Genomic DNA, 16,444 nt, shown 5'->3' with positions numbered 1-16,444 from the left:
TTAGCATATCAGTGATCAGAGCTGCTTCTTCCAGGCGTGCCTTTAAAATTACTATACTTTAAAAATCAATTATAATTCAAAATGCTTAAGAAAGCACACCTCAGAATTGATAGCAGTTTTTTGTTCAGTGTCACTCCAGTAAAATGAGCTGCAGTTTGACCAAGACTAGCTGCTATTTTGGCAAGTGATGAACAAACCCTTAGATATATATATAAAAAGATTTACCGACATTAAGGAGCTAGGAAATGACAGGCAGTGAAGTTTTGTGCTAATTAAACCTATCCTGAGCACACAGAAATTGCTCATAATATGCCTCCTAAAGTGACTCAAATTATAAAATGGAATAAACAAGATGAATGAGCCGGGTGATCCTATGAATGAGAGCTCTTAACTTTCACCTACTTTCACACCCCCTCGTGTGCACAGCCTTATTTAAGAATGATGTGCAAAAGTTAAGTCTGAGGCTTCACACACCACTTATCAACACCAAAAACTTTTTGAAAGTCTACTTCGGGATGATACTGGTTACAGTGTATTGGCAAGCATTTGGGTAATATTATTCAGTATAGAAATCTAAATATCTTTAAAAAGAGGGAGTGAAAAATCATTAGCGTCCCTTGAAGGTATATTTAGATGTTTACTTATTTTGAACAATTTGAGTTTATAAACTAAGAAGTCAAGTCCCGTCTTCCATCATATCTAATGGTGCCCAACGAAGTAAAAGTCAATTCCTTGTTCCTCACCTGCTGGAAGATAGTATGGACTATTCAGTCATGGCTGTTCTTATATCCCTTCTTCCTGTCTTTCATCTCCAGTCACAGCCCAGGCCATACTGACTCAAAGATTTGGCTTCCAGTTTTGTTCATTTGTCTTCCTATAGAGACAAGTAGCCTCCTCATACAATTGAATTTTTTAAATAAAAGGATATCTAGATTAGTTGTCTATTACCATGTTAACAGACTATCCCCAAATCTAGCAATTATTTTTCTCATGGCTCCAATGGGCCAGGAATCTGGACGTGACTTAGCTTGGGTCCCTGATGAAAGTATCTCCCAAGGCTACAACCAAGGGGTCAGCCGGATTGGCAGGCATCTCAAGGCCTGATATGGGGAGAATCCACTTCCAACCTGACTCTTGTTTTCACAGCAATGATCCAGTTCCTTGCCAGTGGCCGGCCAGGAACATCCATTCCTTGCCAAGTGGGCATCTCCACAAGGCTGCACACAACATGGCAGCTGAATTCCCCCCAGAGCCAGAACACTGAGAGGAGGGAGGGACAGAGGACCACCAGGAATGAAGCTACCTTCTTTTTGTTACATAATCTGGAAAGTGGCATCTCATCACTTTCCCAATAGTCTGTTCATTAGTCACTGGTTTCAGCGCCAACTCAAGGGCAGAGGGTAGATTACACAGAGGCAAGGCAGCTCTGTCAGGAGGAGGAAATCCCTGGGACCCAGCTTAGAAGCTGCCTGCTGCAAAGCCCTAGAACTAATAAAGCTGAATCTCTTTGTCTTACAAATGAAGACACTAAGGCCAAGGTTTAGAGAAGTTACAGGACTCACCAGTGACTCTGAAGCAATTAGAGCCCAACCTTCTAGTCCAGAGCTCATGGCACTGATTTTTGCTAATTTATAGCTTTTCTTCTTTTCTTACTGTCACTGCTCTCACTCATGTTCTCTCTCTCCTTTTGCTCAATCTGTTCATATCAACAAGATAGTCCCCAAAAATCAATATTTTGGACATTTAAAGACCAAGATTTAAACCGCTCACTTGCATGGGCCCTGCTTCTTACTCATAGCTAATGATGGGGGTGCAGAGAGAATGGAGACAATATTCCTTTTTTCAAACATGTGTGATTCAAATGCTGCAACCCAATCCGTGTGAGTCGGCATTCCCCCACTGCTGAAGATGTGTGCGGACACCGGGCTATGCTCGTTGCACTGATTCAGTGGTTTTTCAACAGCATCATAGCAGAGTTGAAAAATTGGAATTTCTAATTTCCATCTAATGCAGTTTTCATTTCCTTACTCTCTTTACCTCAGGTTTTCCAAATGTTTATAACTTTAGTCTTTTCCTTTAGCACTTCATTCTATCCTCCAAAACTTTGTTCACGCAGAACATCAGCTTAAGTTCACGCAACCATCACATGCTATCGGTAGGTATGTGAGAAATGGGCCTTAACTACGCTACAGCCTTTGACCAAAATCACACAGCTGGAGACTGTAGAGCTGTCTCTACGACAGACAGAACTGCGTTGTACTCAGAATCCTAAAGATTTATAAGCTGAATTCACGCGTTAAACAAAGTCAAATGAGCCTTTACCAAACTCAGCTTGTGGCTGGTCTTCTTGTCCTTAAATCCACGGGGGCAGAGGTGGATTTGGTGATATGCAGCTATCATGGTTAACCTAATAATATAAATTAGTTGGCAAACTGCACACCCTAGAGACTCGATTGCAGATTTTTATTTCCATTGTGGCCTAGCTGACTTCCTTTTTCTTTTTTTTTTCCTGACATGTTTTAATAAGTCGCTTAAGGCCTTTATGCCTCTGTGTTATCTCAGGAAAATAATAATAGCATCTATCTTTTTGGGGGCCTGGTCACTCCAAGAGTTCATATGGGTAAGCTACTTAGACTAGTGCCTAGCACGTATGAGACGTGAACACGTTCCCCATCAGTATGACCTGTGTCTGTGTTTGCTTCTCCCCCACCCAACAGCTCTGGCTGGGAATGCCTGCTTGGTATGTAGCAGCCTGTCGGGCCAACGTGAAAAGTGGTGCCATCATGTCTGCTTTATCAGACACTGAGATCCAGAGAGAAATCGGAATCAGCAATCCCCTGCACCGCCTAAAGCTGCGACTAGCCATCCAAGAGATGGTTTCCCTGACGAGTCCTTCAGCTCCCCCGACGTCCCGAACTGTGAGTCAGCTTGTGCTCCTTCCCTCTCCCCCTGGCTGGGCAACTAGTAGCCTCCGTTAAGTCCACAGAGCGAGACAGTGGCAGCACACATTTCAATGTCAGTGTGAATTATTCTGAAGAGATTTAGCTGGCTCTTCATTAACCTCGCTGCCACTTTTAATAGGTTGGCAAGTGAAGAGCCGTGATGCCCATCCAACTGGAAGGCTGCGACCAAGACAGACTTTTGAGCTAATCTCTAACTCAAGTCCAGGTTTTTCCCCCCATGCAGAGTGACCCCACGTTAACGCTTAAGGATGTTCCCTTTCAGAGCAAAACAAAACAAAAATAAAATAAAAGGAAATGCGCTGGGGGTAGTAGTGCTTTCTGAAGATCAGTGCTGAATTCACTACTTCTTATGCAGTTTTCATAATTATGAAAGTACGCAGATATTTGGTATTTTATAAATACCCGGTGGAAGACCTTCCTTCAAAATCCATTTGCTTCTCATTTGTAAGTCCCTATTCTTCTCATAATTTTATCCCTGTCCTAATGCTAGGAAGGAACAAAATGTCTTTAAAAAAATGCATGCCAGATGACCAACTCATATACTAAGAACAACTCCAGATAATAGTCACTCTTTCTTTAGTCCATCCCTGAGTTCCATCTTCTTCTGGTAAGGGATATGATTTCGGATGTCAACTCAATTTCTCTGGTTCCATGTCTTATGCAGAATAACAAAATGTGGAGGAATAAGGCAAATTTGAGTTGTGGGTAAAAGAAAAGTGGTATTGCTTTATTGCAGTTTTCAGACACAAAATTAAACTGGAGAATAACCTTTTCTCCTGGGTCTTCAACAGTCTGCAGGAATTGGCGTAATGCGTATCGTTTCTATTTTTACACTTCTTCCCAGTATACTGGATTCTAATGCCAGAAATACCAGATCAAATTATTTAAAAAGGTTTTGTTTGTCATGCTTGGATAATTCCATTTTAACTTCTTTCTAAATAAGGTGTAGAAAAAGATATAATTTAACAAACTCTCATGTATGACATTATTTTTAAATGTCTATCATGTTGTAGACTATAGCTGAATTATCACTTGGCCAAAAGAATAATACAGAATATGTTTAACATAAAAGCTGAGTAGGCCACTAAAACAGGTATTAAAAACCGAATTCAGATCTGATAGAGTTTAATTTCCAAAGGAGAGAGAAGCATCACAGCTGGCTTATATCAACACTCTTTTCCTAAGAGTCAATGTACACACAATTATGGAAAATGCAAAATTGGAACGTCTGAAGTCCTAATTTCAAGATGAAAAGTAGAATATGCTTTATTATTTTTCTTTAGCATCTGAGTCCGTTTCTTAATGGAAAGTAGAATAACGAAACACTATTTTTCTAAAACTGTCTATGTGAACTTAAGAAATTTAAGTCACAAACTATTAAAAGTGCATACTCAGTTGTTTAAAGAAGAGTCAGAAAAAATAAATAAAAGAAAAGAAAGAAAGAAAGGAAAGAAAGAAAGAAGAAAGAAAAAGAAAGAAAGAAAGAAAGAAAGAAAGAAAGAAAGAAAGAAAGAAAGAAAGAAAGAAAGAAAGATCTCCCCCCTCCATCCCCCGCGTCAGGATCCCAAAAACACAGAACTAACTACTTTCAGTTTGCTAAACCCTCTTGCTTGCGAGTGATTATGAGCTTTTGCAATTGCTCTTCACTCCTCCTGGAACATTCTTCTGACTCCAGGGTCACCATCCTTCCCCAACTCCTCCTTCATCGAATGATTCTTGAATGTTTTTCCTTGAAAAAGCCAAAATCTAGTTTGCACAATTTCATTGTGGCTCACATTGTTACCACTGTGTATACTTATAAAAACTATCTTCTAATTTTCTCTTAATTTATCTTCTGCTAAGCTGAGCAAGGATATTACCAGTTTTCCATGGTCCCCAGGCCTTAATTCAGTGCCAGGCAAATTGTAGAGAGTAGTCAGTAAACATTCATCCTAAGAATGGTGATTGTACAAGTCACTCTGCCAAGCCAGAAGAACGTATGGCCCTGACTTCAGAGAGGACAACCAGGGTAGGAGCAGTAGGACTTGCTCACCACTAGGTTTAGTAGATGATCTAGTTTAATTCCTCAGTGTTAGGCAGAAGCAAAGAGCTGTGGAATTCCAAAGAAGGGAAAAACCCTTTGTAGTGGAATAAGGCTTCAAAGAGAAATTAACGTCTCAAAGACAGATAGTATGTTATTAATTAAGGACTAAAAATTATTACTTTTGTTCAGTATTAACTTTTGGATAAGTGACTTTTCAGCCTATTTTCCTTATCTTTTTATAAAGATGAATTATTTCATATCATATATTTTTCTTTTGAAACTTAGTCACATAGCATGAACATTTTCCTCATTTTATTAAATATACGATTGTCATATCATGTTTAATTGCTGCGTAACTCCTTCATGGAAATACCATAATATATTTAACCAAATCCCTAATTTTGGGCATTTTGTTTATTTAACGATTTTCGTTGTATTCACAATACCACAGTGGATACACACATAGTCACATTGTTGCATAAACAGATTGTTTCTTATAGAAGGAAGGAAGATCTTAACTATTTGGATTCACAGTTAACATAGAAGCTACAGAAATCATTGTAAGAATGAGACCAGCTTAACTGAATTTCAAGTAACCTTCACTGCGGCTCACTTTGAACAAACAGTGCAGCCACTCAGGCAAAGCACTGCGGTCACCCAGTGTAAAGGGTGTGTGACACATGAGTGTTAGGTTCTTCTGGGTATAGTGCACTCTTTACAAAGTTAATAAGAGCAATTTATTCGAAGTGATTTAACAATTCATACATTCATATGCCTCTGTTTACGTTGATCCTCACTCCCAAAAGCTGGGAGTAGAGGGGAAGGGCTCTTAACATGGGAGACTCCAGTATGTGAAACACAATTTATAGGTGTGCATAGTTTTATCTTACAGGGAAAAATTCAGAGATACTCTAAATTCCAAAATGGTAGGAAAATGAGAATTTTACACATATAAATTTTACATATATGATGCCTATCCTCTGGGTTTTTTTTTTAAGTAAGCTCTATGCCCAGTGTGGGGCACTACTGAACTCCTCTTTGTTACTCAACCATATGTATATGAGTATATATATTTCCTCATTACTTATTCCTCACTATTTATAATTCTCTGATAAATAAGCTTTCTTTTATATTGGATTCTATTCATCAGTTTAGTTTATATGTATTTTTCAAATTATACTAAATTACACAATTTATAACAGAAGGCAAATTAAAATGGTACTACTATGTGTTGGTAGAAAAGGCCAGAGAGAGTCATGGTGGAGGCTAATGTCGGGACATCAGTTTTGCTATTTATGATTCTAGACCGCTTCCAAAACAAATAATAAGCAATGCATAGGATATAAATTCCATTGTGGCTCTAGGATGGATGTACCTGGACCACCTTGCAATGTACATAAGGATTTCCCAGTGAAATGGTGGAATTTAATAGGAAGTGGTTCCCAGTGGCCATTATCATCCACAATATGCCTGATCTGGACATTACTAACTGGACTTAAGTTTAGAAATTGTGCATTATTCAGTGTATAGAACAAATATCATGGGTTATCTTATTTAGAAAGCAAATGAGATTTCATAAAAAGAATAGTGCCTGCTAAAAGGAAAATGTCCCTCTTACATCACAGTCTCTGTAATGGTGTAGGGCCTTGCCGAGAAATTGGGAAGCTAGGTTTTGTACTTTCTGATAGTAGTTAGTAAGGTTGAAAAAATGCCCTTTATTAAATTAAAAATAACATTTTACTTCTTTCTCCTCTATAAGAATATAGCAAAACAACACACTTGTGTAATTATAAAAGGAAGAAATCATTTGGGAAAAACTGATAGTGGTTTCCAGACAGGGTGTGATAGTGCTTTCAGCTTTGTACTGACCACCAATTTTCTCTTTTCAAGGACATTGAAGAATCAAAACTTTGTGAATGAAATATTGGTAATTGCACAACAAAGTACCCATGCCTTTGTTTTCTGAAGAACAATAAATACCTACCTCTACAGATCAAACCTAATCAGTTCTTCATGATTACAAAAAAAATGGATCCGATAGCTACATACCTTTGAAATGCAAATCTTGATTTAGCCTTTGTCCTGATTAGTAATCACAGGAGCATCATTTTAAATCTATCCCACATGAGCTTCACAGCATGCCTCTTTCTATTTAATTTTTTTAAGTAGAAGAAAAAGGGAGCTCTGAGCAAACCAGCAATGCTGTCTCTCCTGTGCATGCTGTAGAGGCAAGAGTACTGTCGTGTTGCTGTGGTGCTGTTAACTTACAGTACTGCTGCCTTTCTTCTTTACCACTGCTTCCCTCTGGTGGATCCTACTGCCTCTCCTGGGCCTCCTCACTAGCCTTCAGGCAACGTTTGGGTGACCCATGAAGAAATGGAAAATCTTGCAGCTCCAGCAAAAACGGTTAGTCTTACGGCTTTGTTGAACGTGAAGAAAAATTATTTTGCTGCTATTTCGATGGAAACCTATTTTATTTATGACAGATCTGAGTAATGGGTATGTTTACATCATGATATGCATGAAAACTAATTTTTCTCGTTAAGGTTTTATTTTACTTGGACGTTTCTAATGAAGCAGTGCTAGGTGGTTATAACATGGTTAGTATCGCAAGAGTTTGTAACATGCTTATAATAATCAAGAATTTTAATTATATTCATCATTTATCATTCTGCAACGTTGGGAATTTTTAGTAGCAGATATCACTCCGTATTGGGCATATTCACAGATAATACATGTTATCAAACCCAATTAAACTTGTAATAGAAAAGTTCAGTTTGAACACACCTTTTTTCTTCTTCTTTTTTTTTTTTTTTAAGATTTATTTGTTTAGTCAAGAGAGAGAGCTAGAAAGTGAAGGGGCAGAGGGAGGGGGAAAGGGAGAGAGAGAGAGAATCCCAAGCAGACTCCCTGCTGACCATGGAGCCTGAAGAGGGCCTCTGTCTTACCACCCTGAGATCAATCACCTGAGCTGAAATCAAGAGGATGCCTAACTGACTGAGCCACCCAGGCACCCCAAACACTCATTGTAATATAATCATTTAGTTTCTTATACTTTACCAGTACAGAACTTAAAACTCAACTCCCCCCTCCCCGCCCCAAATAGCTATTCATTTGATATTCAAAGCACAGGCTTAAAGAAATTTTTAGTGACTCTGATTATAATTGTCAGCTTTTAAACCAATTATATATAGTCATTTTTCATGTAAAGTAACCAAATTGGGTAGGTCAGACATTTTATTCTTAGCAGTTTCTTCTAATTTAATGTCCTTTTGGTTTTTTCCAGATGTGAAAAATTGACTACGTAGTTTATGAAAGATAAAAATGCCAGTCATTTTCTAATTATATTTCTAGTTCAGTGCTTTGGCTTTGCTTTTATTCTTGTTTACTTTTGTTTGTTTTTGCCCATTGCTAAAATCTATTTGATTATCACAAAGCTTTGTTAGTAGAGGCAAACAGTTACTTTTTGTACTTCATCAATTTACTTTATGTTACACTTATTTATTATATATAAATATGTGTGTATATATGTATACGTTTATATGTACTGTATATTTGTATATACATAATCAGAAATTTTTATTGTAGTTCATTACATTTGAAAAACCACATACTTTTAAGAATTAAAAAAAGTTTGAAATGACCAGATCCAATGTATCATAAAAAGCCCATTTGTCATATGTGTGTATGTTTAGTCGGAATTAACTAGAAATTATGTGATTGACCTTAAACTGCTAAATTGATTACTGTGGGTTGAATAAGGATCCATGTGTTTATCTACTTATGTCATAATTAACATTTTCAATAACAAACAATTTTGCTTCTGCTAGAATAATTTTACTGTCTTCATTTGAGATTAATTTATGTTTATCTGCTTTATTAATCATTCCCTGCTGCTAACACAGAAAGAATCTGAGGAAGGAAGCTGGGCCCAGGTAGGAAATTCATACACTCTAAAACAGTATCATTGAGTACGCTCTGAGGATATAAAGTAAGAAACTGTAGTATATCATAATATTATAAATCTTCTACTTTGCTTAGGAGTCAGCTAATATGTATATTTGAATTTATTATGTTTAATACTATGTCTTTTTAAATCAATGATATTTTGCAAAGAAAATGAATATCATTTCATATCTGGCCTCTTTCGAAAGGGAAATTTTCTTTCTTTTATAAAACAATGAAGTGTAACTTAAATTGCTCTGAAATCACCTCTGAATATATATAATCAGGAGTCATTCAAGTTGGCTATAATAGGAGGTGTTAAAAAAAATAACCTTATGAAACATATACTCTAAAGTATAATGGGAAGTGTGGGCAGGCTGGGGTCAAAGGACGTGTGTCCACATTGGGAGTGCAGGTCAGAAGTCACTTCCATGAACTGAGATGGTGATATGAGACAAGTATCTGTACTTTGAACAACCATGTGCATTTGCAAGTACATGCACATGTTTCTACATTTCCACACGACATAAGCCTGAAAAAATTAATGCGTGCAATTGCGCATGTGATTCAAACCTTTGACTATAAGAAAATTTTGGTAGACATTACTAGGACCTATATTTAACCATTCAGTAAATTAGAGTGGTATTTGGTTTTGATTTTGGCAAGAACTGCATCATTTTTAAGAACACATGGAAGAAAGGGAGCACCTAAGACTTTCATTAGAAATACAAGTTATAATTACAATTGTGAATTTGTTGTATCATAAAGAACTGAATAAAAGATACTGTAAAACTAGTAGATAGTAATAGTCCTTTTTAAAAATTAGTCTAGAGGTGAGGGTTGATGGTTTTCATTTTGGCTGGACGAACAATGTGTGGTGGGATGAGTTCATTCACATTGTTATATTAAATAACTAGATTATTTGTCTTTGCTTTTGATCATACCCTGCTTCCTAGATACAGAGTCTATACTGACCGATTTCTAAAAGAGACTGAGTCTTTCCAATGACCTCTATGGACCACCGGCTGCGTGCTTCATTAGATAACAATAGTGTCCACACAGACTGCAGCATTCTGTCTCTCTAGCCTTGTAGCTCCTTCCTCTGTTTACCAAGGTTTCTATTTTTCACACTGAGCTTTGCCATTATACCATAGGGAGGGTAGTGGTAGCACAGAAGAGAAGGAAATGGTGGAGTATTAGCTGACAGATAAAAATCAATTAGATTAAATAAACTTACCTATACAAAAGATCTTTAAGCTCAGCATTTATATTAGGCCATTAATTCCATTTTAAATTAAAATGCATATTTGTGTAGGATGTGATTTCTTCCAAGAATACAAAGTGAACACGATCACTTTCTATAAGCAGATACCATGGTACATGTACCCAGAGTTCCATTTTGTCAAATTAAATACTTAAAGGGTAAATGTTATTTCTGCTTTTTTCCCCATATAGCAGAGTAATTAAATGTTAGTTATAATAATAGGTAATATACTTCTATTACCATCTCATCTTGTTGGCTAAGAAACTTGACTGCTATAAAACAATTCTAGTGTCCGGTTTTTCTACAGACTCTGGCTTACGGAGATATGAACCACGAGTGGATTGGAAATGAATGGCTTCCCAGCCTGGGGTTACCTCAATACAGAAGTTATTTTATGGAATGCTTGGTAGATGCAAGAATGTTAGATCACTTAACAAAAAAAGATCTCCGTGTCCATTTAAAAATGGTGGATAGTTTCCATCGGTAGGTTTTTGTTTTGTTTTTTTCTAACAGTAATTAAAATTAAACAATAAATAATGTGTATATTACTAGAACAAAAAGAGATGCCTAGGAAATAGAGAATTGTGCTATTTGCCAAGTGGACATACACTTGGCAAATATTTTCATGCAGCAAATTGCAGGGCCTATTTAGCGTAGAGCTGTTACACATCACAAGCTCAGAGTTTCCAGAACTACACATGTATATAATTCTCATGCAGTGTAAATCTTTTTATTTTTCTGTATCTTTGGGAAATTCCATTTTTGTGATTTATATCTGTGTATGTTTTTATGTTAGGATATTATTTATTGAAAATAAAATTAGGTCAGTTTCAAGTCTCTACAGTTACTCTCTAAAAAGTTACTCTAAAAGTGGTTACAAATTGTATAACCTAGATACAAGAAAAAAATGTGAGAAGGAATTCTTCTCCAAAGAAAATGCCTTTGTTTTCATATAAATCTTTTAGTATTTTAGCTTATTCATGCATTAATTTTCAGAAAAAAGTACTGAATGGATTGTGAAGCAGCTATAAGGACACAAGAATAAAATGCAACCTCTTTTTTCAAGTTGTTTACCATCTAGCGGGTACAGAAGCTTGTTGTAATACTATGTCATAAATGTCACACTGATATCTTCCTAGGTTATGTGAGAAATGGTCAGTTGGATTATGATTCTTTTTTGTTTGTTTGTTTCGAGTTTTTATTTAAATTCTACTTAGTTAACATTCAGGAGAATTTAGTGATTCATCACTTATATACAACACCCAGTGCTCATCACAGCAAGTACCTTCCTTCATACCTATCACTCATTTACCCCACTCCCCTGCTCACTTCCCCCGCCTCCAGCAACCCTCAGTTTGTTCTCTATAGTTAATAGTCTGTTTTATGGTTTTATATATAGTTTATTATGATGATAATAAATATAAATCTAGATGGTTTTGGCTTGCAAAACTCTATTTGTTCACATCCTGTACAACACTTGATTAGCTAGTGAAATGAAAATGGTGTAAAAAATCAGATATGTTGATGACAAAAGTTATGATGAAGACACAATAATTGGAAATCTTCGATTAAACTTATAGAAATATTTTGAATCTTAATACAGTTGATGACACTGTTGGATTAAATTTAGTAGAAGTAAAGATGATACAGTCTTTAAAAACTATTAAAATGCTGAATGGGGAATCTATGATTTAAAACTAATCTAGATTAAGTGAAAACGATATGATTTATACTTGGCACAAAAATCTCAGTTTTGATTAATGGCCTCACAGGCCATATTTAGATTGTGGTTATTGGCAGGTACAATAGAAGCTCTGCTATATGCTGAGGTGACAATAAGAAACTGTGTTAATTTATGGGCATTAAATTGTTATTAATAAAATAGTAAGAGCCTGGTGGAAAAGTTGAATTAATTTTAAAAATTTATTTTATTTATTTTGAGAGAGAGAGCAAGTAAGCACCTGTGCAAGCTGGGAAGAGGGACCCAGGGAAAGGGAGAGAGAGAATCTTAAGCAGGCTTGACTCCCAGCATGGAGCAGGATGTGGGACTTGATCCCATGATCCTAAGACCATGACCCTAGCTGAAACCAAGAGTCAGGTGCCCAACTAACTGAGCTACCCAGGCACCCTGAGAATTAATTAAAGACATTTAGCTTGGATAAGGGTAGACTTAAGATATTTTCCTTTTTTATTTTTTTTAATTTATTTTTTATTGGTGTTCAATTTATTAACATACAGAATAACCCCCAGTGCCCATCACCCATTCACTCCCACCCCCCGCCCTCCTCCCCTTCTACCACCCCTAGTTCGTTTCCCAGAGTTAGCAGTCTTTACGTTCTGTCTCCCTTTCTGATATTTCCCACACATTTCTTCTCCCTTCCCTTATATTCTCTTTCACTATTATTTATATTCCCCAAATGAATGAGAACATATAATGTTTGTCCTTCTCCGATTGACTTACTTCACTCAGCATAATACCCTCCAGGTCCATCCATGTTGAAGCAAATGGTGAGTATTTGTCATTTCTAATAGCTGAGTAATATTCCATTGTATACATAAACCACATCTTCTTTATCCATTCATCTTTCAATGGACACCGAGGCTCCTTCCACAGTTTGGCTATTGTGGACATTGCTGCTAGAAACATCGGGGTGCAGGTGTCCCGGCGTTTCATTGCATCTGTATCTTTGGGGTAAATCCCCAACAGTGCAATTGCTGGGTCGTAGGGCAGGTCTATTTTTAACTCTTTGAGGAACCTCCACACAGTTTTCCAGAGTGGCTGCACCAGTTCACATTCCCACCAACAGTGTAAGAGGGTTCCCTTTTCTCCGCATCCTCTCCAACATTTGTGGTTTCCTGCCTTGTTAATTTGCCCCATTCTCACTGGTGTGAGGTGGTATCTCATTGTGGTTTTGATTTGTATTTCCCTGATGACAAGTGATGCAGAGCATTTTCTCATATGCATGTTGGCCATGTCTATGTCTTCCTCTGTGAGATTTCTCTTCATGTCTTTTGCCCATTTCATGATTGGATTGTTTGTTTCTTTGGTGTTGAGTTTAAATAAGTTCTTTATAGATCTTGGAAACTAGCCCTTTATCTGATATGTCATTTGCAAATATCTTCTCCCATTTTCCTATCGTTTGATATTATTACATGATGGAAGAATAATATTTGCTCTGTTGAACATGTGCTTTTCTGGTTCAGATAAATGCAGATAGTAGGGTGAAGGATTTCTGTTCAATATAAGGAACAGCTTTGTATGACTCTCAGTTGCTCTATAGTATACAGATTGTTAGTGAGTTCCCTGTCCCTGAACTCAAATCTTGTGTGGTTGTATTAGATATTTGAATATTAGAATCTTTGATGACATATTTGTGCCTGTTTCCCATTCTTCACTAAACTGAGTTTTAATTGCTTTATATATACTTATGTTTATATATTATTCATATGTATACTTTTAATTATGGTAAAAATGATTATTATAATGACTCAGTTTTGTTTTGTTTTGTTTTTTTAATAAGAATTCCTGAAACAATGGGGTGCTTTGGGTTCTGGGAAATACACAAGCTTCATCTTTATGCTCTTCTTGGTTCTGACTTAAAGCAGGTAGTACTGACTTGCAGAGTGCATCCCACTGTCTTTATGACCCAGTTTTCCATCTGACAGACAGCGATGTAACGTAATATATATCCTCCTTACAGTACGATTTCATATGACCTATAAAACTTGGCAGAAGCCATTGGTTGAGCCTCCAGCTGCCTAATGTCTACGACTATTATTACATCAGTATGATCTGGTTTTTACACTAAATTAGTTTGCCAAGGTGCCATAGCAAAATACCACAGATTGGATGGCTTCAACAACAAAAATTGATTTTCTCACAGTTCTGGAGGCTAGACGTCCACAATCAAGGTGTCAGCATGATCAGTTTCTTCTTGGCTTGCAGATGGCTGCCTTCTTATTGTGTCCTTACGTCATCTTTCTTCTGCATGTGTGCTTCCCCGTTTCTCTGAATGTCCAAATCTCCTCTTCTCTTTCTTTTTTTTTCTTCTCTTCCTTTAAAAAAAAAATATTTAAGTAATTTTTACACTGAACATGGGGCTCAAACTCAACCCCCGAGATCAAGGGTCACACACTCCTCTGAGTCCACCAGACACCCCCCAAATTTCCTCTTCTCATGAGGACACCGACCAGTGAGACTGGAATAATACCTACCCTAAGGGCTATATTTTAATTTATCTTTTATTTATTTTTATTTTTTTAATTTAGTTATCTTTTAAAAAACACTATCTTCAAATATAATCATATTCTGAAATACTGAGGGTCAAGGCTTCAATATTTGAATTTGAGAGAATATAATTCAGCCCATGAACTTGGATTTGTTTTCTGATTTCCTCTGATTCTGAACTATGTTAACTCAGCATTGTTCTTACTAAAAGGCAAAGCTTAGAAATGCATTCAGTTCTTGGGTGTCACCTGGCCAGTGTGTATGTCTAAACTTGCGTGTGTTTCTAAACAAGAAATCACGAATGACAATGCTCTTTACTCTTGAAGCCTAGAAATTATTTTTTTCCTATTATACTCTTTCACATCCTTTCTGTCTAATATCACCAAGTCTTCTTGTTTCTTCCCTCTGAACATCTCTGGTTTCTGGATTTTCTTTCTATGCTCATGGCAGTTGTTCATTTGTGCCCTTTATTTTTGCAGCATTGACCCCTTCATTGATTCCCCTAACCCTAGCTTCACCTAGTCTCCCTATCTCCGATTTTGCTGCCAGGTTAGTCTTCTTACATCAAAACCTCTTATGATCAATTCTTTCCCCTGTGAAAACCATCCAAATAGTTCTCTAAAGCCGGGATGTATTCCAAGCTTACACTGAATGCAAGCTTTCCTGAATGTTACCCCATTCTCCATATGTAATCCTATTCCTCCTTCCTGGCGTGGATTTCCAACTCTGTATAGTATGTCTCACTATCACCACACATTTAAAATTTCATTGGCAAACCTGTGTTCATGGTGCTACCTTTTCTTTAACAACCCTTTCTCTGCTACTTGACCTTTAAGGATCAATCAGTTTTCTACTCTTCCACAATATCCTTTCACTCAAATTTCGTATCTGCTGATTTCTTTCACATACTCTGTATCACTGAGGGGTGGTGGCTCTTCATGTTGATAATGCGGTTCTCTATCTTGTTTTAACTTATTAATGTTTTTATATTATTTTTCTCATCAGCTTCAGAAGAAAGCATTCATTTTTTAAAATAAATTCCTTCCTTTCATCATAACAGTGACTTTATTTTATTTTTTTCCAAATGAGTAAAATGTTCATCTGTCTGCAAATAATGTCAAAATAGCCTGATGGAAGACAAAGACATATGGGTGAACAACATAACCCATGGTTATTTTCAAGACTGTGGTTTTCTTATTTTGAAATTAATATTTTTACCCTTTAGAAACATTGTGTGCTTCAAAGAACTGTAGTTTATTTCCCACCAGCACTAAAAGATTTAATTACAAATGTAATTTATTATTTCTTTGCTCTAAGAAGTGGTGCATAGTGTTGACTATGCTTAATAAAAGAACATTCATTATCTGCTGAGTAAATACAATGTCTTTTCTTCTTCTTTAAAAAAAATGACAGAACAAGTTTACAATATGGAATTATGTGCTTAAAGAGGTTGAATTATGACAGAAAAGAACTAGAAAGAAGACGAGAAGCAAGCCAACATGAAATAAAAGGTAATATGTCTTTCTTTCATATCAAATACCTTTTGTTCTGGGTTTTTAGCTTTCACTTTTATGAACCCCAAATGCTCTGTGTGTTACAATGGTCACTAGGTAGCATAACTATTTATGCCACTATTTAGAATAGCGTCATTTGTTTCTCTTCCATTGCTTTTATGTTTAAAACATAAAAAGGATATCATCACTTTGTAAGGTGAATATCCCATCTAGGACATAATCTTGATTTTTTAAAAATTGAGATTTATTCCTCTGAACCTATTAATTATACATTCTGTTGGTCTTAAAGATGCCTCCATGTAGATATTTTTGTTAAACTTTTAATAGAACAGTCTCCTCTATGATTCAGAGAAACATGATATCTAACTTATTTGTAGCAGTTCACTTTAATTTATGTCATTTGAATTTTATTCCAGTGTTTACAAATTTTATTTTTGTAGTATAGTTATAGAAATTATATAGAGGTTTTACATAGAAGTTACATAGAGAATTCACCACAATAAGTGA

The 16,444-nt window shown here is 36.3% G+C and overlaps 1 protein-coding gene across 23 annotated transcripts in view; it reads left to right on the top strand.

Moving 5' to 3' along the window:
* The window catches only part of PPFIA2 (PTPRF interacting protein alpha 2), a 469,116-nt gene that overhangs the window by 437,975 nt on the left and 14,697 nt on the right, over window positions 1-16,444 (top strand). For 14 of the 23 annotated variants that reach the window (XM_038558539.1, XM_038558538.1, XM_038558557.1 and 11 more), the window contains 5 exons: window positions 2,718-2,918; window positions 7,330-7,392; window positions 8,892-8,921; window positions 10,485-10,678; window positions 15,837-15,934. In XM_038558539.1, coding sequence (XP_038414467.1) covers window positions 2,718-2,918; window positions 7,330-7,392; window positions 8,892-8,921; window positions 10,485-10,678; window positions 15,837-15,934 — 586 coding nt within the window. The remainder of the gene's footprint in view (window positions 1-2,717; window positions 2,919-7,329; window positions 7,393-8,891; window positions 8,922-10,484; window positions 10,679-15,836; window positions 15,935-16,444) is intronic. The other 9 variants (XM_038558551.1, XM_038558541.1, XM_038558556.1 and 6 more) reach the window with 3 other exon arrangements.

This window comes from Canis lupus, chromosome 15 (genome assembly GCF_011100685.1).
Source record: "Canis lupus familiaris isolate Mischka breed German Shepherd chromosome 15, alternate assembly UU_Cfam_GSD_1.0, whole genome shotgun sequence".
In the NCBI taxonomy this organism is placed as follows: Eukaryota; Metazoa; Chordata; class Mammalia; order Carnivora; family Canidae; genus Canis; species Canis lupus.
This window is presented reverse-complemented; position numbering and strand designations above follow the sequence as displayed.